Below are 23,684 nucleotides of genomic sequence, written 5' to 3'. Positions count from 1 at the left end.
ATAATTGTTTGCTCAACTCATGGTCACTGACGAAATAAATCAAAAAATGAAAATAAATTAAATAATTCATGCTCCAAAAAAAATTATACATAAATCGTATTTCTCTCGAAGATCATTTGTTGGACACTTACAACATTTTGAACTTAAAATTTTCCTATTTTATTTTTCAATAATTTGTGAAAAAATATAAAAGTTTAGGAGTTAGTTCGTTTTTGCATAAGACGATTTATTAAATTCTTAGTGTTATGTACGGCTGAAATTTCTTCTAAGACCATTAGATCATGGTGGATAACATTTGAAAGCAAAAAATAAAAAGATTTTTTGTATCCTCCTTTAATTTATCGGCATTTTACGTTATAAAAATCCCCAAACCACCATTATTTGACTTAACTCCATCATCCATCATTTGATTTATAGCTTATTGAATCTAAAAGAAAACTTCTATACCATTGTGCATTTGAAGAAATCATAAGCGAACATTTCTCACATAATAAATTAGCCAACCTAAAAAGATAATCATCGGCTATGCACATGGCAACGCCCAACAATAGTTAACCGGCAATGGAGAGAAAAAAGAAATTGAAAGAGCGAAGAAGAAAGCAGCAGAACACAGTTAAGAAAAGGTTGTAAGATCACTGTCGAAAACATGCAGCTGAATGCTGGCAGCTTCCAGGCACAATAGTAAATGCAATACATATCTATATATGTATATATGTATATATGTATATATTTGTAGATAAATAAACATATATAAACAGGTATGCTAGAATGCTACTCAGCACTTATGCATACAACTCTTTGTTAACGAAGTTACCTTTATGTAACTGGCAGTATACATATACATTCACATACATATATACACACATAAAATGAAATGAATATAAAATGCATTCTGTGTGCTCATAAAATATCAAATTCAAACGTAGTATTTTATTTACATATATGTGTTTGTAGATATGTGTATAATTTATATTTTAACACTCATATGCAGTTATGCATACATACAGGTACAGATAACCCTCTAACGGCTTAGCGGTGTGGCCGTTCAAGTCGCTTTCAGACGTTTCAGTTTCAACTTCGCGACGTCTTGTGTTGGCTTTGACGCTGCAATAAAAGTACTTTCATAGCATATATGCGCATTTATGTATGTGTAATTTTGTATTTGTTTGTGCTTATGTAAATAGCATAAAATTAGCAAGCGTAAGCATCTAAAAGGTTTAAATATTTTATGCTTATTAAAGCATTTTACGAACAAAGCGCGCTGACAATAAGACAAATGCCAAAATAAAACAAAAAAATTATTAGCGGGAAGTTTTGAAAAGAATGAGTATGAGCGTTGCCTATAAAAGAGTTTGGTGGGTAAATTGTTAGAGGAGTTGAAGATTATACTAGGAGAGATCTGTGATTTAAAAATTTGTATTATATATTTTTTTTAATTTTTTAATGAATTTAATAATTTATATTTTTGTAATTAATTTAATATTTTTTTTTCAAAAACTCGTTTATTTTATTTGTTTTTTGCCATTTTAGTTTATTTAATTTTAAGTTCACTTTTTCGTTTACTTTTAATTTTGTTTTTTATTTCTAATTTAATTTAATATAATTTTATTTTAAATTTTAATTTATTTTCTTTTTTATATTTTTATATTAATTTTAATTTATTATAATTTTATTTTATTTTAATTCTTTTTATAAATTTTTTAGTTTTAATTTAATTTAATATAATTTAATTTTTTTATCCTTTTTATATAAACTTTTATTTTATATTAAATTTTAATCAAAATTTTAAATTTTATTTCCTTAGTTTTTACCTACAAAAGACTATATATATTTTAAGTTAATTTTAATTTATTATAATTTTATTATTTTGATTTCAGTTTTAAACTTATTTTTAGCTTTAATTTTAATTTAATTTAAAACTATTTTATATATTTCGTTTCCTTAATTTTTTATATATATTTTCATTTTATTTAAAATATTTTTTTTATATTTTATAAAAATTTTAGTTTTTATATTATATTCAATATTAATAATATTTTTAATTAATTTATCTTTTTTATAATTATTTTTATTTAAATTTTAATTAAAATTTACTTTTAACTTTGTATATAATCATTTAATTAATTTTGTTATATATTTTAACGTAATTTAATTATATTTAAATTATTTTTTATTTTTTATCATTTTTATCTAAATTTTTATTTTATATTAAATTTTAATTATAATTATATTTTTATTTAATATAATTTTTTTTATTTAATTTTTTTTAATTCTTAATTTTTTCTATACATATTTTAATTATATGTCCAATTTTAGTTTTAATTTTAATATAATTCATTTTTTCTTAATTATTATTTTTTAAATAATTTTTTCCTTCAACATAATTTTTTTCCTCTAATATATTTTATATAGAGACACTTCTTTCAACATATTTTGTCATATGCACACATACAACTTAATTTGCTATATGTGTAAATATTTTTATTTTATGTACACTGGCATAAAACAATTCAAGTTCTTAGCTTGCGCGCTCGTTACGCTATCTGACACCTGTATCAACAGGCTCTTTATTCATATTCAAATAAGCAGAAAGCGTGAACGGCGAACAAAGAATCGCTGTGGCGACATTGCTTTTGCAAATTCAACATTTTCAGCAGACAGTAAAAAATTATAAAAAATATGAGAATATTTCATTAGAAAAAAGTTGTAGAAAAATTAACAAAATAGAATTTTTCAAATATTAAAAATTTCAGAAAAATTTAAAATAAATGTAGTTTTTCAAATATGAAATTAAATTAAAAAATAAAAACATTTTTTTTTTACTATTTTTTTGAATTTAAAGAGATCAAAATTGGAGCAATTTTTAAATTAAATTTAAATGTTCAATATACCACAGTTTAACAAAAAAATTAAAAGATATATTCTCTGCACGCTTTGCAATTACTCAACAACAAAAACAACAGCAACACATTAATCAACAACCACAAAATTGCTACAGCTTCACTTCATGCGGCAATTAGCTCACTTCATTTTGCAGCCACTTCAGCTGGCTTACTGCACAGTGTTCATAAAAGCTTAACGTGTTTTTTCGCGCAAAACCAAATCTCCTGATTTATGCATTTTTTGATGATGTCGATCTTTATAAGACTACCCTTTGCTTGTTTTTGGCATCTTGTGCCACTTTTTTGTTGTACCAAAAGCGCGCGCTGACGCCATCACCGCTGGATGACGCTTTCATATATACAGCCACAGAGCCACTTACACACATACAAATATTTGTGTATGCAGTTTGCAGAATTCGGCATTCGGCAATACCGGTTTGGAAATTAGGTGACCGCTGTTGTTGCCAAATTTATGAGTTTATAAAAGGTTTTTGCGGCACTCTCGCTGCAGTTGTACCTATGTGGATGTGTGTGCTCGTATTTATTTGTGTGTCGTTGTCGATATGTTTGAGCGGAAAGTTTGTAGTAAATGTGTAATTTGTCTTTTTTTCTTTTAAACGGAAAGAGCGAAAGCTGAGCACTGCGAGTGTTTGTCATAAATAAAACGAAAGTTTAGCAGCTGAGCAAGCAATTTTCGGTGATGATGCAAAGAAAGTAGGAAATGCATAAGTGCGCTTAAGAATGAGTTGGAGTTGCGAAATAAATTTGTTTGTGAAATAGGAAGGAGGAGTAGGAAGTTGCAAACTTTAGAACATGTAATAAAAATAATTTATAATCTTGAAAACTTTTGATATTTTTAAATTTTTCAGTAATCATTTAAAAAAATACATAGATAAATTATAAAAAAAAATAACTTTTCAAATTCTTTTATTAAAAAATTTACTTTATTTTTGATTTTTAAACTTTTCAATTTTTTTCTAATTTTTATATATATTTTTTAGTTTTCAGAATTTATTTTAAATTTTTTATATTTTTGTTTATATTTTTTTTTTAATTTATTTAAAATTTTATTTTTATTTATTTATTTTTTTATTTTTTTTTTTAATTTTTTTACATACATATGTACATTTTTGACAATTTTTATTTTTCAATTTTCATAATATAAATTTTATTTCTCTAATAGCTTCAACAAGTTCTATTCCAAGAAAATAAGCTTGAACTTGTTAATTGTTCAAACGTAAAACTATTTTTTTATTTATTTTAAATTTATATCTATCTAAATTTTCTTTAAAAACTCGGAATAAAACCTCTATATATATATTTTTTTTTTGTGTGGAAAACTGGAACATCTTAAGTCTGTTATAAAGCTTCCAATCTGATTAATTTCGATAGCGGCGAAACTAAAATGACTCGACTAACTAAGCGAGTCATAACTGCAACTGCTTTGAAACTGAAAAAAATATATTTCATTTTGCATAATACTTTAGAATTATATTTGACATAATATGCCTAATAACATACAATATATTAAACCGACATCTGCCTACATAAAAACAAGCTGCATGCCAATATTCTACGAAATTTGCACTGAACCCCAAACGAAATACACTTGACGTCACTCACAGCGAGACAGCAGCAAGTGTCAAACACAAAGAGTTATAGCAATAACTATAAACCGCTGTATGACGTGCCACATACGCGCCACACCGCAAAAAAGTAAGACAAATTGGCGGCTGCTGTTGCTCCTACGATCCGAAAGGCTGCAAGCAACTGCTGACAACAATATCCTAATGTCACACTTTAGCCTCGGGCGCACTTATACACATATATGCACACATATATGTATGCGAGTGTGTGCTGCTTTTTGCAATCCAGCTGTTGTATATTAACAACGAAATTAGTCGGCTTGCCTTTTAGCTACAACTGTTGTTAATGCTTTGCTGTTGTATAAATTTCACTCCTTTGCTTCTTTTTTCACCAAGTGACTTGTATTGCTTTTGTTGCTGCCTCGGCGTGGCATGTCATTAACGTCATTTGCTTACCAACTTGAGCGACGCCACGTGCGCCAAAAACGCACAAGTCTTGAATTTGCATGTGCCTACAAGCATACACACACACATATACACATGCCTGTCCACATTCTAAATGATAGCATTTATAACATTTACCCGCATCACTTTACTAATGACGGTCTTTCGGCTCTTCCCTTTAGTCGGTCGTCCTCTTCATGGCTTATACTCTCGTTTCCAGTGTGTATTTTATACCTGCGCTTGGAAGCTAGAGTTCAAATAGGTTATAGCGCCCCATACGAGTAGCCAACAACAGCACACGCAGCACACAGTCAACGCTTTCAAAGTCAAAGAGTTAAATTTTCGTATACGCCTTAGAGGCTTCCGGAACGCTTAAATTCACAATTGCCGCGAAGCGATAACTTAGCATTTATTCACTTACTTACTTCCTTTGTTTATCGAGAGTTTGAGTAGTTCTTACTAAGTACTGCGTACTTCCGTTGCCCTGCTATGCTCATTGCTATTGAGTTGTGGTGGGATTTTATTAAAAGCTGGTTTTGATGTCGTACACTTGTCTGCTTGATTGGTGGTGTTTGTTGTAAGCATTAGGTAAATTTACAGTGTCGTTTGGTATACTAAAGTAACTTTCTATAGCTGTTGCACGCACTTTTTGATATTGTTTTTAATAATATAATTTTTTTAGTTTATTTTTTTCTAATTTGTTTTAATTAAATTTAAAAAACCTTCAATTAATTTTTTTTCCTATTTTTTTCATAAATTTATTATTTTATTTTAATTTAATATATTTTATTTAATTTGCTGTATTATTTTTTTTATTTTTAATTTAATTATTAATTTTTTTTAATTAAATAAAATTACATATATTCTTTTTTTCAATTTATTCCCAAATTTGTCATTTTAGTTTAATTTTATTTTATTTTATTTCATTTTACTTCATTTAATTTAATATAATTTTTTATTTTTTTATTCATGTTAATTTAATTTAAATTAAAAATTTATAACTTTTTTCTATTACTTTTATAAATTAATTTTTTTTTAAGTTATCCTATTATTAATTAATTAATTAACAGAAAAAATTTAGAAGATAAACTGAGAAAGAGATTTAGTTAAAATTTAATTAAATTAAATTAAAATTATAAAAAATAAATGAAATTAATTAAAATAATTGATTTAGATAAATTAATTAAAATTAATTTAATAAATTGTTAAATTTTTAATTTGATTCAAAATTAATTTAATTAAAACAAATTGTATTAATTAAAAATTTAAAAAAGTTTAAAAGGTAATTTAATTAATTAATTAAAAATTTAAAAATTAATTATTAAAAAATTATTTGAAATTAATAAATTAATTAAAATAAATTTAATTAATTTTTAAATTTTTAATTAAGTAATTAAGTTTATTTTAATTAAATTACTTTTTAATTTTATTAATTTAATTTATTTTAATTAATTAATTAAATAATTTAATTTAATTTACATTTAAAATTTCATAAATGCATTGTTTTAGTTTATATTATAAATTATTCTCTTCTGTTTTATATTATTTTACTTCATTTTATTTAAGTATTTGGTATTTAATTTTTTATTAAAATATTTTTAGGTGTTATGCTAATTTACTGTATTTTATTATATATTTTTATTTAATTTATTTAATTTAATTAAAATTTAAATTTTTAAGAATGCATTATTTTAATTAACTTACTAAATTTATTATTTTATTTTAAACTAATATTTTTTAAATTTTTTTTTTTATGTTTTATTTGTTTTGTTTTAATTTAATTTACTTAATTATTTTTATTTCATTATTTTATTTTAAATTAACTTTGAAAGCATTTTTTATTATAATTTATTATATTTAGGCATTTTATTTTAATTTTTTTTACCTTACCCTTTGTTTTTATTTTTTATTCTATTTTCTACCATTTCTTTATTTTGTCTTAGCCTCATTATCACTACTTTAACACATTTTTTAATTGCACATTTTTTTGCAAACTTTTTGTGCGAATTCCCAACGGTTCGCGCCGTGAGTCATTGCCATTCAAGACAGCTGGCAGTTACTATATTTCTTTCACGCAATTTACATACATAAAAGCGTATCAAGCTGAGCGTGTCTAGCAACATAATATACCTTTACAATATATATATTTAATTTTATATATATTATATAAGCAACAGTATCATCTGCATATATACTATATACTTCTTTTGCTAGCAACACTTGTCATCTGTCTGTTCCCGTCTCTGGGTTCGCCAGTTAAGTCATTGCTCGTTATCTTATAGGCAAATCAGCAGCAGCGAGTTTCGCATTACTCCACAAAAAGTGCCGTTGTATGCGTAGTACACTTTTTTTTACTATTTTCTTTTTTTTATTCTCATTTAACCAGTTCGCCATTGTTATTATACATTTTCCGCTTTGATTTAGATTTGTAGTGTTTTTTTCTTTTTTTTTTATAAAAATGCTTTGATTTATTTTCTGAGTTGTGGGATATTCTTGCGGGTTAAATGGGGTCAAGTTGAAATTGTGGTGCAATGTGCTAACGGAAATAAGGCATTACGAAATTTAAGTCATGATTTGACTCACAATGGATTACCTGCAGCAGTTAGAAGTGAACGCAAAGTAAAAATATGAATTATTATATAATAAACTGAAGTCAGATTGGGGGAATTGATTTTAAGCAGAATTTTTTGTATCCCAGTATAAACGAAAAATATTTAATAATAAATTAATTAAAATGGAAAAGTTAAATATTTTTTTATATAGACTTTAAGTGAACATTACTTTATTATCTCTCTTATTCGTTGCCATTAATTTCGTTTGTTTTCAATTCGCTGAAATTTATAAAGTGGCGAATCGAACAAAGAACTGACATAAATCAAATCGTTTAGACTGACATTTTCTTGGTAAAAAAAACATTGTAAGAGGTTATAGCACTTGAATGTGAAATTCACATGGCATATAGAAGTAGTAAATTCTTCTACATTTATTTTTGAAAGTAGCAGAGTTTAAAGAGTCGCAAAAGAAAGAAAGCTCTTATATAAACATAAATCTGACCCTAAATTGTCCCAAAAATCGCCAAATGGACTATAAAATATCTAACATGATTTAATTTTTCCTTTAAATCATCGCTAAAATGACGTCACAAAAGCTTTATTCAAATAAATTGAAACTCTATACTTGAATATCGCTTTAGAGAGAATTTATACAAATTTTTATTTCATATTTTTATTATATTAAGGGAATTACTTTTACAAAAATAAATATGTGCTCAACAAATCACAAGTTTGGGGTAATCCTCCCAAATTTTCAAATTTTCCAACTTCCTAACGGTTAAAAAAAACTCAAACAAAAATAAAAGTCAAAAAAGCTCTCCAAATCGCCGCCAGCACTCAACACTTTCCTGCGTTTAGCCAAACCAATCATGCATTCATTGACACTTCTGTCGCCAACGAAACTTATTTACAACATTTTACAGCCACAACAATAAAAACGAAAAACATAACAGCAACAACAACAACCGAGAGCAGGCGCTAACGCGAACGGAAGTCAACAATGTTCACATTGGTAATTTAATGTAACTAATCAGAAACGGAAACGCCACCACTTAAGGCAACAACAACAGCAGCAACGACCGTGTACCAACAACAACAACAGCAACGAAGCAAGCACTATCACTATGATTAAGTTTCGCTATAAACGCAAAGAACCGGCTAACACACCGGCCAATACGGCGACGACGACGTTGGAGGAAACGAAGAACGCGAATAAAAACAAAAATAACAATAACAACAACAGTAATAATGTTAAAAATAGCAATGTGGAGAGTGCGAAGGATGCCAAATCAGCGGCAGCAGTGGCAGCAGCAGCTGCGGCGAAAGAGAATTGCCGACCAAATCAGAATGCGGTGAGCCAACAACAACAACAGCAGCTGCAGCAACAGCTACAGAAACAGCAAATGCAGCAATATCAGCAGCAAATGCAACAACAACAACTGCAGCAACAGTTGAAACAACAACAGTTGCAACAACAACTACAAAATCAACAGGAACAACAAAAGTTGCAACAACAACAACATTACGCGCAACCACCTGCCAACTGCAGCAGCATCAATTCACCACTCAAGCCACAGCATCCGCAGCACGCTCAGCTGATCAGCAATAATGGCACCTTGCCACGCAGCAGTCCGCGTAAAATGTACGATCCCCTGCTGGATGGCTACAAATCGGCGACGCTGACGCGCCAAACCGCCAGTAGCCGAAAAGTGTCGGCGCTCGCGAAGGTGGCTTCGACCGCCGAGTTGGCCGGTTGGGGCTACGCGTTCGGTAGCAGCATGAGCAATATAATTAATGGCAACAACAACAACAACAATATCAGTAACAATAACAACAGCTATTACTATCGGAAGAGCAGCAGCAATGAGCACATCTTCGGCAGCAACGACACACTGCTCGCGCACGAAGCGGGCGGCGGCGGTGGGGAGCGCGATCGTTGCATAAACGCTGTGATTGTGAGTGTTGAAGCGTAAACTGTTAAACCATGTGCAATTTAATTTAATTTGATTTGATTTTACATTTTACTACCATTTTCTATGCTAAGTACGCGCTATTGTCTTTGTGTGTGTGTGACCGTGTGTGCATTCTAGCATTTAATTATTATCCTCTAACCCACTATTATCCACTGCCAATTTGCAACCATTCCAATTTATTTCATTAATATTTTTACTATTTCCATTTTTCCACAGGAACTTTTCCAACAACTGCAGACCAGCTCCGAACCGGCTCTATGTCCGGAGCCGTTGCGTCGCGCCTTGGCTAGTGGTCCGCTAGCGGGTCGTCGCTTTCCACTCGGTTGCCTCGGCGATGCGGCCGAGTGCTTTGAATTGCTGTTGCATCGTGTGCATTCGCACATTTCGCCGGATGATGGCGACGCTTGCGAGTCGCAGGCGTGTGTGGCACATCGTCGCTTCGCGATGCGCGTTATCGAGCAGAGCGTGTGCAAGTGTGGCGCCAATTCAGAGCAATTGCCATTCACACAGGTGAGTGACGACGTCAAATTAGGCATAGCATGCATTTTACTCATTTTTTAGGAATTAAGTTTATAATTAGAAATGCGTAGTTGAGGGGTTTTAATATGAAGTAATGCTTTTAATAGACTTTTTTCGGCAGAGGAAGCTTCATAATTTGAAAAATTTCTTGGAAGGAAGTATGTATATAATATAAGCTAACATTTTTTTAAAGATCTATCTGAAAACCACCTGGAAAGCATTAAGCAAAAAGTAAAATATAAAAAAAAAATTATAAATACTAAATCAAAAACTGTCGAGCTTTTTACTGTAGTACTAGTTTTCCAAATAATTTCTTTTAACGCCATCTATCGGCAACTTTTTGCTTCTAATACAATGAGCTTTCATCCTAAAAAGTGTTATACCTTAATTAGATCTTCAGTATGTTCCCTCGTTGGTCTAAATTTAGTATCAAAATATACCAATATTGAGATCGATATTGAATAAGCAATGTATTCCACTCAAATTTTACACCATTCAACTATTTAGTTGAGAGAATTCCTTTAGTAACTTAGGAAACTCTCTTTTTATTCAATATATAAGGAGAAGCACTCTTGAAAAGATTTCTTGTACTATAAAATATACAAGTATTTATAATAGGACCTGTTACCTTTGCTCCAAACCGAAGTCGACATCGAACCAAAGTCGAAAACTTGCTTTCGCACTAGATGAACTCGATCAAATGTAGATATTATGAAGTCAGACCAGCTCACTTGTGATATTATTTTCGACTCATTACAGTGCCTTCGGTTATATAGGGTTAATTCAGACCATTTCTAATACATACTTTGTTACTAGTCAAGTTGTTTATATAAATGTGTAACCTTACTTCCGCACTAGATCATACATATCTATCAAACATAGATACTATGAGTCGAAACAGCTCTCTGATACTCTCTGATATGACTTTCAGCCGATTACAGTTGTTTAGAGTAAGATTAGCTTATTTAGATCATCTCTAATAGTTTCCAATCAAATTATTTTCCTTAATTACTGAGAAACCTTTGTAAGCCCATGAATTTGTAGTATTCATTCTCTAATTCACGTAGCGGTACATTTTATTCTTCTTAAATATAGTCGATTTTGTTTCCATACTCTCTTTCACGCTTCTCTCTTTTGTTAGTAGTTCACAACTCACCACTCCACATACAAATATGGTAAAATGTGTCAAACTAAACTTGAACCTAACCCACGAAGGCGTTTTTCTTTCAGTAAAACTAATTCATTCATTCATTCGAACATGGCTATATAGAGATCATTAAAGCATAAATCTGCAGTAGCACTAAAAAGTATACCAAAACGCCCACAATCCAACCAAAACGAAAGCCACCGCCACCACTTGCCCTATAACTAGCTCCGCGAATGAAATATCAGCTTGTTACACTTGATTGCTGTGACACCTTCGCCACTTGTGGCCCGTCACACTACGCTGCCAACAGCATGTTTATGTATGTAGGTGTGTGTTTCGGTGAGTTTGTATGTGTGTATACATCACCAGGTGATTTGGTGTTAAGTTCAAGTATGCAAATTTCCGCAACGCTTGTCTTTCGTTACAAATCATGCAAAGCATGAACACACGCGGCGTTCAAGTGCAACAGCATAAATTGCGCAGACCAGTCTTAGATACACCCATGCGCATGTAAATGGGGAACGTTAGAAGTATACAACAACTAAACTGGCGCATGAGCGCACATTCACACACTTGGTTCGAGTGAATTAAACTAGTTTCACATCTTTCTCACTGAGTTGAAGTGAGTTAATAGAATTCTAAAAAGTATTTTGCTTTTAAAAATTATGAAAAATACTCATATAACTTATATGAAAAAAAAAAATTAAAAAAACATGAAAAAATTAATTTTAATAGAAAAAAATTTAAAAAATTAAAAAAAAATGTAAAAAAAATTCAATTAATAAATTTTAATTAAAAAGTTAATTTGTTAATTAAAAAAAATTAATTTAATTAAAAAATTGTTTTTTTTTTATTTAATTTAAATTTATTTATTTTTTTAATAAAAAAATATTTTTTTAATTAAATTAAGTTTAAATTATTATTTTTTTTTAATTAATAAATTAACTTTTTTATTAAAATTTATGAATTATATATTTTTTTAATTTTTTTTACTTAGCAATTTTTTTCTATTCAAATAATGTTTTAATTAAATTAAATTTAAATTAATATTTATTTAATTAATATATTTTAATTAACAATTTATTTTTATTTTTGTTTAATCAACACGAAAAATGAAAATATAAAAAAATAATTTTGCAAAAAAAAATTAAAGAAACAAATTAAAAAAATCAAAAAAAATATTAAAAAACATTAACACAAAAACCAGTAGCAACCAACAACTTAAAATGCTTTCATTCAATATACATAAATAACGCTAAAAGTTCAAGTTATCAGACACACTGCAGCCTTTGAGAACCAGTTCAGTTCGCACTGCTGTCAACCAGCTGCCAAGCACCTGCGCGTTTGTTCTAAATATTATTTTTTCATAGATAAATTTAATTTTTTTTTAACAATTGCCACAATTAACCACTCCATTGAATTGTGAATGGATACATAGATATGCATGAGCGCTAAATGAAGTTGCCTGAGAATTGCGTTGGGGCATGTGAAAATCGGCAGCTTGACGGTCAGAGTAGACTTTGTGCAAATCATTGATATTTACGCGCCACTTTTTCGTATATTGAGCAGCTGAACACATAACTACATATATGTACATACAGTACATACTGTACATACATATATACTTATTTGTGGCTAAGAAGGCATTAATTTTGTGTTGAAGGACAATTTACAAAAGCAATAACGAAGTAAAAAAGATAAATGATTTACTGAAGTGGTTGGTAGACTCATTAGACGAGTGAGCAAATGCTTTGCTATTGTCAAATTTTTGAGAAAATCGCATACGGACCCTGTAGGAAAATCTATTAATCTTGTTTGAGATCTGATATTTGAATATCCAGTTTTGTTAAAACGTATAGATTATTTTAATTTTTTGAATGATGAACAAAAATGTCATGACATAAATTTTGAAATATAAAAAATGGCATGACATAAAGGACAGAAATATTACATTTGTAAGTTAGATATAAATAAAAGGTTAATTGAATTTTTAACTGTTGAAACTGTTGACCATTTTTACGGTAGTCTAAGTTTGCTTCAAATTATTTTCTAATAAAATTTCACAATTGGATGAATTGGTATAGTCGAAGAAAGTATATCCACTCAATCTAGTTCATATACATATGAATTGTAGAAAAAAAATCTAATTTCCTCACTTTTAATATTTTTTTAACTGGTACTATAGTAACTACTTTCGGACTAGTTCATTTGTGAACATATTTGTTACTATTTTACTAATATATATGTATACTTTTTAAATATTTTTGTACTAAATTATTAGACTAAAACCGGAATATATTAACAACTAGTGAAAATGTAACCAGTTTTATAACAATTCAAAAGTCTTAAAAATTTCCTACGTGGTAGTTGCGCTCCATTATTGAATGCCTACTTATATTGGAAGTAGTGTTATATGTATGTAGCGGTACTGGGGTGCTGTGCGCAGATTTTGTTTTGTTTAGATTTTTAATTAATTTTTTGCATAAATCTTTATAAGAGGAGAATACCATATTAATTTCGTAGGTGCGGGTAATGATTGGTTGATCTAAAGCTGCGATGAAAATATATCACTTTTAAATACAAAAAGGAATTTATTGCAAAAGCAAATAGAAAATAAATTAACAGTTTTAATGTTTAAGATACTAAGCTGGTTAGCTTTTAGAAACATGATAAATGATAAAAAATAGATATGTATGTACATACATATGTATGTAAGTGAATTTACTGAAATTAAAAAAAAATAACAATATTATGGCGCAATTGGTAAACCATAAATGTTATGACAGAAAAATTGTAAGGCAATTTTTTCTCCATTTTTTCTTATTTTTATGTCATGCCTTAAATTTTATGCAACAACTGGTACGTCATAAATGTCGTGACATAAATGAATGATTAGATAATGTTTTCTCAACATTTTTTTAATTTTTATGTCATATCATAAATCTTATGTAATAATTGCTAAGACATACATACATTAATGTCATGACATAAATTTTACGACATAATTTTTTTCTCAAAATTCTAATAAAATTTGATGCGAAATTATTATTTTTATTTCTTATGTCATACCATAAATATTACACAATAATTGGTAAAACAAAAATGTCATGATATAAATATTATCAGTAAATCTTTTTCTTAAAATTTTTTGAAAGGTTTTGTTGCGAAGTTATATTTTAATTTCTTATGATAATACCATAAATATTCTGTAATAATTGATAAGACATAAATGTCATGACAGAAATATTGTGAGGCAATTTTTTTAAATTTTATCAGAAATTATTATTTTTTTTTCATACCATAAATATTAAGAAATAATTGTTAGGACACAAATGTCATGACATCATGATATAAATATTATGAGAAAAATTGTTTCTCAAAATTTTTTCCCAAATTTCAATAACAGATTGTTTGCAAACCAAAAACTAACAACTGTAGACAATTAGATTAGCTAAATTTAAGCTAGGCTAAAAAAAAATTCCTTATATGGTTCCACATTGATATCGATTTTCTATATAAAGCCAAACTAAATTGGTTAAAACCGACTTGCAGCACTTTTCACATACATTCGCCAATATTATACAGAAGGAGGCACAAATAAAACTACATCAATATCTGTGTGTATATATATATATACATATGTATAATATATAAAGCATAGCATTAGTTAATATGATAAAATGATCTCATGTAAGCATTAATAATCGCTTTAACACTTACCATACTTTATTTAATCGCCCACGCTGCCAATCTCTGCCTTAGCTGTTGATCTGATTGTGCCAACAGTATTAGTTCCACTCACCGCCCAATCAGGAAGCATGACAAAATAGATTTAGCTCGCTGTTTGCTTTCCAGCGCAAAATGCCAAGTGAAAATGAAAGCAAATTGCAAGAAATGGCCATGAGCTTGCCATTTGATCGTGATCGTATTGAATGCGAGCACATATACATATGTATATATATATTTTTTTGTTATTTTTACTTTATTTGTCATAATTTTTTTTTATTTTGTGGTTTTGATCCACTATAATTCACTTCACTCTTTAGCATTTCAACAAGTTAGCAAGACAACGCGACCCACACCCATTCGCACTCATTAGTAGTGGAGGAAATAAATCTCAAAAAATAACAATAAAATTAATAAGTGAAATATACACACGCCCCATAATTGCTAGGAAAAGACAATAAACAGCTTAACTCAAGTGGTAACAAAGTATTGTCGCTACCATTTATCAACTGTTTCCCCACAACACTGTGTTGAAAAAGTATGAATACAGTAACTAAAAAAAGAACAATATATTTTTTTTCAGTAAGACCAAGGTCTTTCGTGGATCCTAAGAACGAAGACTTAGTCATGTTATTTTGACATAAAGTTTTTTGAAAAGTTCTATGTCACATCGAGGAAACATTGAGGGTCTCGAACTTGGTTGTAATAGAGCGTTAGTAAAGATAAAATCTCATTTATTCGAAGGAGTTCTAATGATCTGATAAATCCGAACTATTTGGCCTTGCACAAATATTTACAAAGGGCCTTACTATAACAGAATTCAAAGCGGTTTTTTTCTCTCTGGCTTTTTCATACATTCCACACATATTTTTGGTCAGGAATATATTAAATGGAATACAATATTGAAGAATATTTTTAGATTGGACCTCTGAAAGAACATAGTTTTAAAGCCTTAGTTTTAAGGGCAGTCCCTAAATTGATATCTTCTAAAACACAGAAAGACCTCCGACCGCAGTTTTGTCCAAACAAATTCTCATCTAGAATTCGTTAACGGTTTATAGTCGACTAAGAATGTAAAGAGCTTATGGCATCACCCAAAGAACATGAAACCTCGGTCGCACAACTAACAGAGTCTTCAATACTGATATTCAGTTTAAGACACGAGTATTTGTATCATTAGGGTAATACAATATTGAATTTGACTCGATATAATTTATACTAAATGAGCTTCTATGGGGACACCGAGTAAGATACACAAACTTTGCGAATCTCTGAAATCCCACATTGATATTTTTCTTCAAGGTCTTCAAGAAAGTTTAACTAGACTAGGGTATATAAGCCTGAAAGTCATTTGAAAACTGCTTTTCACAACTTTTTCACCATGTCTTTCATCTAATTAAGTGCATTTTTAATGTCTTCAGCTGCTCCAGTTCTCACTCTTCACAACTGGTCCGCCTACAACTCCACTATTTTTTAGTTACTAAAGACAGTGTGTACGCTTAGTCAAGTGGATTAACTTAAATGTCCATTAGTGGCGTGTTAAAGTACTCTAACACGTGCTGCCACAACAACAGCAACCACAACTACGCCCTCAGTCGCCACATTGACTACCGCCTTTGGTTAGTCAGCTGCGCGCTTAAGCAGTGGGCGTCCTTTTCCGGTGTGAACACAGCATTATTTATGCCAAGACAATAGCAACAACAATGCTAAAACACTCACCCCTAGCGGTCAAGTAGTCCACCGTCCATTTTTGGTCAGCCGACTCAACGGCTTTTGAATTTGTCGAACGCGTTAAGTACAGCTTAAGCTCATTCCACAGTTCAACAGCTCGAGTTTGATTGAACGTAAACTATAAAGTTTACAGCAGCCAAGCTTGTTGAGCTGTCGCTTGTTCATATTTGAGCTGTGAATGAACCCACGCAGCGACTGGGTCACACCATTTTCAGTTCGGACATGAAAAATTATTTTTGCCGAAATTTTTAATTGAAAACCGATAGTTTATGCTGATGCTTTTCTAATTATGCGCTGTTATAGTAAACCAAAAACAAAACATGCACAAATTTGGTTGCAACTTCTGATTTTTAATTAATTTTGTTTTTGTTATTGTTTCCTTTTCAGATGGTACACTATGTCTCGGCATCAGCGTTGACCTCACAAAACAGTTTGGCATTGCAAAATCACCAGCAACTCACATTTGGTCAGCTGTTGCGCGCCGCCGGTAATATGGGTGACATCAGAGATTGTCCGGTAAGTGGCGCCTACTAAATTGCTCCCCCGTCCTATTACCAAATATTCGCATTTGCTAAACTCGTTTTTCGTCATTTTTTAGAATGCTTGTGGCGCTAAGATCGGCATCTGTCGCGCGTTACTCAATCGTCCGGACGTCGTTTCGATTGGCATCGTGTGGGACTCAGAGCGACCCGCCGCCGATCAAGTACATGCTGTACTCAAGGCCATTGGCACCAGTTTACGTCTGTCGGACGTCTTCCATCAGGTCGCCGAACATCGTTGGGCACAAAACGTGCAACATGAGTTGGTCGGCATTGTCTCGTATTATGGTAAACACTATACGACCTTCTTCTTCCACACCAAACTGAAGGTTTGGGTGTACTTCGATGATGCAAATGTCAAGGAGGTAAGTGTGACACATTTGCTTCAAACGCCGAAAATCTCACTAAAATTAACTGCTTCTTAGGTCGGTCCCAACTGGGAAGGCGTTGTCGACAAATGCAGTCGCGGTCGCTATCAGCCGCTGCTACTGCTCTACGCTGTGCCACAGCCACCTTCGGGCGGTACACAATTCGCGCCGGAGACCACACAATCTACGCTTGTACGTCGCGCCATAACACCGAGCCCCATCACGCCGGAGAAACCGAACCTGGGCAATACACGTCGTGCCATCACACCAACACCGTTGCGCTCGCCCAACGACTATCAGAATTTGAGTGTTATACAAAAGAACATCTTTGCTGGCGCTGCTGTGGCTGCAACCAAGAACAACAGCGCGAACAACGGCAACAACAACAACAATGATGAAACCGATGCTTATATACGCCGCAAGACGGTGGAGCACGTGCTGAATGCACAGCAATATCAGAATTTGAGCGTTGTGCAGGATAAGATCTTCGCCAACAATAACGGTAATGTTACGAATACCCAAACAGCCGACGAGAAGGATGGCGATATTTTGGCGCACAAGATTGGTAAAGTACTTAATGCGCAGATGGTGCGCAAATATCATCTGCAGCTGCAACGCAGTCAGAGCGCTGAGTCGGGACATGTCAGCGGTGGCTCTTCGAATGGCTCGTCACCGCCCAGCGATGGTCTCACTATGCCGGATCATTTGAATCAACCGCGACGTCGTGATTCGGGTAACTGGTCGGGTGACCGCAACAGCGCAAGCTCTGCCTCATCCACCACGTTGGATAATCCCTATCTCTATATGGTGGGCAAACGTAATCCACCCGCAGTGCCACAAAGTCCGACACGCAATGGTTTACCTTACGATCCTGGTTATGATTCATTTTCGTTAAGCTCAACCGATTCATATCCACCGAAACATCATTTGAATCCACAACTGGCGAAGATACCCGAGGCTGCCGCTTCAACTATGCTCTCGGGCGATTGCGAAAAGCTGTGTCACGAGGCCGATCAGCTGTTGGAAAAATCGCGTCTCGTCGAGGAATCACATGATCTGGAGACCGCATTGGTACTCTGCAATGCCGCTGCCGGACGTGCACGCGCCGCCATGGATGCACCCTACAGCAATCCGCACACCATGACATTCGCACGCATGAAGCACAACACATGCGTGATGCGTGCACGCAGCTTACATCGTCGCATCTTAGTAGAAAAGGGCGCCGATATGGATGCCATGCCAGAGATGAAGCATATGCGTGAGGGCAGCAACAGCAGCGTGAAACATGTGCGTCAAAATAGCAAAGACAAAACTTTGGATAAGCTGCCGACGCCGACAAATACAGCTGCCGCCACTGCGGCAACCACTGCAGCCAACAAAAGCATCGAGATCTATGCAACGCTGCCGAAAAAGAAGAGTCCACTGAAGGCGCTAGCAGCCGCTGTGGGCAACGATGACAATGCCATCGAGTACGAGCCAGCCGCACCTGTTGTTGCGAAGCCGGAACGTGAGAGTCGCTCAATCTTCGGTCGTAGTAGCAGCAAATCAGAGAAGGAGAAGCGCAGTCGCAGTGAAGATCGCAATAAGCTGACGCGTGAGTTCTCATTGACGGAAACTCTGTTGGTAAACGCCAAGGATACGCTGAAGAAGCACAAAGAGGACAAGGATGAGAAGAAGGAGAAAGATAAAAATGGCAAGAAGCAGCATAAGATACGACGCAAACTCTTAATGGGTGGACTCATAAGACGCAAAAATCGCTCTATGCCTGATTTGACCGAAGCTGGCGATGATGTCGCCAACCAGAAGGAGGCGCCCGCACCACTAGCCACTTCAGTGGACGACAGTTCAGTCGGTTTGAATGGCAAGAATGGTATGAGTGGCTACATTTCCGAGGGTCACTTCGACTATCGTGACTCGAATAATGCAAATCCGAATTTAGAGCGCAGCAAATTGATGCGTAAGAGCTTCCACGGTAGCGGACGACAATTGACTGTGGTCGCTAAGGTAGCGCCACCACCGCCCATGCGCACAAGCTCAGCGCTAACACCACAGCAATTGCAGCAACAGCTAGCACTACAACAACAACAGGACGCTGCAGTGCTGCAACATTTCCATCACGAAGCGAATCTCTCCAACATTTCGGTTATGAGCTCCAACACGTCCATCAGCGAGGACTCATGCCAGACCATTATCACAACGTGCGCGCAGGTGCACAACGAACAGAGTCCGCTAAAGGACACTTTGTATCAGACAACAAATGGTGTGCCGCAATATCAACACTATAATGGTTACAGTGCCACACCAGTCGATTTAGGTCGAGATGAAGTCGATGTACCGGCAGGTGGCGCCAACGGTAATGCTAATGGCAACGTTAACACCAATGCTGGCAGTAATTCAACCGATGCACCACTCGAACTACCGCCATACCCGAGCCCACCGCAATCGGTTTGCCATTCGCGTCAAGCCAGCGAGGATTTCCCACCACCACCGCCGGAGATCGATCTTGAACCGCTGAATCAGCAGATCAGTCAACTGCAAGTACTCGAAGCAAACAAACAGCAGCGCAGCATGGAGACGCTTGAGGGCACCACCAGCATTTTGGCACAATTGCAGCAGCGTCATCAACTCATGAAGATGCGCAAAGAGCAGGCAACACCCACCTGCGAACCCACAAATTGGCTGAAAGAGTTACAGGCCAAGCAAACAGATCTCAGAAATGCCCAACAGCGTGCCACCACAGACTCGCCAATCGTACAGCTGACGCAGCAGTCGTCCAATGGCGTACGTGAATTGGCGAACCGTTTCGAACAAACGAAAGCAACCAACGCCGGCGAACAACCACCGCTGCGTTCATACTCCTCACAGGAGCTGCTCAACCCCGTCAGCAAACCCACGATACGCACACAAATGAATGGTCTACCGCCAGCGTCGCTCGCGCACAAGAGCGAAACGGACGAAGTGGATTGCGCGCCGCAGCGCCTGCAACGTCTACCACCACATCAGGTGCTGCCGAAGCCAAAATACGAAGTGCCACAATCGCAAATCGCCGAGGAACTGCGCGAAGTAGAGATGCTCAACACAATGGTGCAACAAACGCTGAGCAATGCGCAGGTAGCGCAACAACAACAACAACAGATGCAACAACCACAGCAAGGCGCGCAACAGAGCAGCGCGGCCGCAGCCACCGCGTTGCCGAAGCGCGTCAAGAAGAAGAGCGTTTCATTCTGCGATCAAGTAATACTGGTGGCGACGGCAGACAATGAGGAGGACGATGACTTCATACCGAATCCGATTTTGGAGCGTGTCTTGCGCACAGCACAGCATCCCAACGAGAAGGTGACCGCGCACCTCATACAACAACAACAGCAAAATATGATACGCTTGCCGACGGAAGCGCCATCGCGCACAGTGCAGCCACTGCCACCAGCAGCGCAACAACAACAGCAACAGCATCAACCACAACAACATCATGCGCAACAACAATTGTCGGCGTCGCTACCATTGGCGCAGCAGTCGCCAATGTTGGGCAACGATCGCCGCCCCTTGCCGCTGCAGGGTCAAGATATGCAACGCTACGTGCAACTGCAACGCCCACAGCTCGAAGCGCTGCGCCAACAGCAGCAACAAATTCAACAACAACAGCAGCAGGAGCAGCGCCAACAGCAGCAATCCGCCATGCCATATATGCCAGCGGGACAGGTGTACACGCCCATGCAGGACATCTATCGCATACAGCACCAGCAACAACAACAACAACAGCAGCAACAGCCACAGTACGCAACGCAGCTGACGTCAGCACATCAGCAACACGCGCTGTACGATGAGCGCATGCATGCCAACAACAACAGCAGCAACAATAATCATGCATTGCTTGCCGCGCGCACGAGCATGAGCGGTATCGCTAATGTTGCCACGCAGCAACATATGCAGATGCTAGCAGCTCAACAGCAGCAGCAACAGCAACAACAGCAGCAACACTTAGATGCACAATCCAGTTATGTGAGCATACCGCGCTCACACGTCAACCATCAGCAGCAGAGCTACTCCGTGCAACTACAGAAGCACCAGCAGCTCTTGCAACAACAACAACAGCAACAGCAACAACTGCCAACTAACAACGGCTACTATCCTGGCGTGCCAGGTTTAGACACCGCACCACTGCCTTCACCCTACCAGCGCGTACCCCTGCCACACGGCTATGCTAGCGAACAATTCCCACCGCCTTCCCTCAACAATATGCCGAAACCACAGCATCCCTACCCCTCACCCAACACAGCTACACACCTTACCAATGGCGCGCCCTCACCCTACTTTCCCGTGCCGCAAAATGCCGCCGTCGCGCTAGCCAGCACACAACCGCCGCACACAAAGGCATCGCACCAGAAGAAGGTCAGTTTCGAGCCCGGCACCAAAGGCGAAACGGACTCGCTCTGCAATGGCAGCAACAACCACAGCGGCAGCGCCAGCAATATGTCAGCAGCGTTACCGCCAAAACCGTTGGGTCTCAGCGCCGCCACAGCCAACAACAGCGCCGCTGCCGCGCAACAGAACGGTCTGCCGCCAGTGATGTTGGACAGCAGCGTCAATGTGACGGCAATACCGACGCGCGTCTACAACAACGCCATCGTCAAGGCATCCGCCAAAGCGGTGGAGTGCAATCTGTGTCGAAAGCGTCACGTCATCGCGCCCGCCGTCTACTGCACCAACTGCGAATACTACTTGCAGATGTTGAACAGTCGGCGATGAAAGCGCGTGCGACATTAAATAACGCGTTGGCCAGCGCGCGCTCAGCGCCATACACCAACGCGTTGACAAGTGCGCGCTCAGCGCCATGCACCAACGCATTGACAGGCGCGCGCTCAGCGCCATGCGCGCTTTGATGCGCCGCACTCTTCATAAGCAATAATCGCTGTGCGAATTTAGTTTTGCATTTCACTAGCGTTAAGCATTCACATTGCTCATTAATCATAATCATAGAACTTAGTGCTAAAATATCTCATAAAATAGTTATAAAATTAGACTTTAAATGGAATTTATGAAATCTCAAGCAAAGCTGCCGTACATTGCAGTTCAAGTGCAATTTGTTAGGAAATAAATGAAGAAGCTTATTGCAGACACTAGCGCAGGTAAGTATTAACTCACACTTACAAGAGCTTACAAATACAGCTATAATGCATACATACATACATAGATGTACTTTAAACTGTGGCCTTTGAAGTATCACATGCTGTTTATTGGCGCAACCCTTTCAATTCTAACCTCAAAATAAAAAAAAAAATTGCATGCAATTCCTTTATGGTTCTACATAAAGAACAATTGGCATATACGCATAAATATATTAGAAATTTTAAATATAAAGAAAAACAACAACAACGAAAATTCGCTTTAAAAACTGAATTTTATAAAAGCTTTTAGTCCTTGACTATCAAAAGAAAATGCATAACTCTTCCACTTCGTTTAACAAATTAGTTAGTGCTTGTATATTACATACACACACACATTTATGTTTATAATTATTATTCATATACATACATACATACATTTAAAAATAAAATTCATGAAAATCTCATAAATTAAAACCATTTATAATTATACTTATATATATACATACATATATACAATTATTTAATATTCTTATGCATACATATCTACTTATAAATAAATATTTTTTTAAATTAGTTTTTAATGCGTAATCGTTTGCTTGTGTGTGTGCGGCTGTCGAACGGCCCTTACACCGGCATTTGTTTACATTTCACAAACTTTTACTTTATTTTTATCCTTAAACGCTATTTTTACTTAATTATACTTAATTTTACAATATTTGCTAATTATTTTTATTATTATACATATTTTTATAGTTTCCACATATAAGTTTTATAATGTTTTTCCACAGAAAAAAATGAGCAGACGAAAAAAATCGCTACCGCTGCAAAGCAACAACAATAATTTGCCTAATAAATCAATAAATAAATAATATCTTTTTTACAGATACAAAAAAATATATATCTTTTTACTCAACAAACTAAAAATAATATTTAAGAATCTTTTCCTAAAAAGCATAAAAAGCTTCGAGTGAGGCAGAGCTTTTGAGCTTAATTTTTGCATTTGTTAAACTCTTTTCTCTTAAAAGCTTCGAGTGAGGCAGAGCTTTTGAGCTTAATTTTTTTGCATTTGTTAAGCCTTGGCGTTAGTTTTTTTGTTATTGGTATAAGAACTT

General features: G+C 34.8%; 1 protein-coding gene across 3 annotated transcripts in view; it reads left to right on the top strand.

Moving 5' to 3' along the window:
• The window catches only part of LOC105227501 (uncharacterized), a 157,179-nt gene extending 133,714 nt beyond the window's left edge, over positions 1-23,465 (top strand). The window contains exons 2-7 of one of the 3 annotated variants that reach the window (XM_049455334.1): positions 8,388-9,419; positions 9,654-9,947; positions 16,948-17,076; positions 17,159-17,464; positions 17,525-22,282; positions 22,319-23,465. In XM_049455334.1, coding sequence (XP_049311291.1) covers positions 8,589-9,419; positions 9,654-9,947; positions 16,948-17,076; positions 17,159-17,464; positions 17,525-22,213 — 6,249 coding nt within the window. In that variant the 5' untranslated portion in view covers positions 8,388-8,588 and the 3' untranslated portion in view covers positions 22,214-22,282; positions 22,319-23,465. The remainder of the gene's footprint in view (positions 1-8,387; positions 9,420-9,653; positions 9,948-16,947; positions 17,077-17,158; positions 17,465-17,524; positions 22,283-22,318) is intronic. The other 2 variants (XM_049455335.1, XM_049455336.1) reach the window with 2 other exon arrangements.
• The last annotated feature ends 219 nt before the right edge of the window (positions 23,466-23,684 follow it).

The sequence above is a fragment of the Bactrocera dorsalis genome, chromosome 4 (genome assembly GCF_023373825.1).
Source record: "Bactrocera dorsalis isolate Fly_Bdor chromosome 4, ASM2337382v1, whole genome shotgun sequence".
Taxonomy (NCBI): domain Eukaryota; kingdom Metazoa; phylum Arthropoda; class Insecta; order Diptera; family Tephritidae; genus Bactrocera; species Bactrocera dorsalis.
The sequence above is the reverse complement of the archived record's forward strand: the minus strand, read 5'-3'. Positions and strand labels throughout refer to the sequence as shown.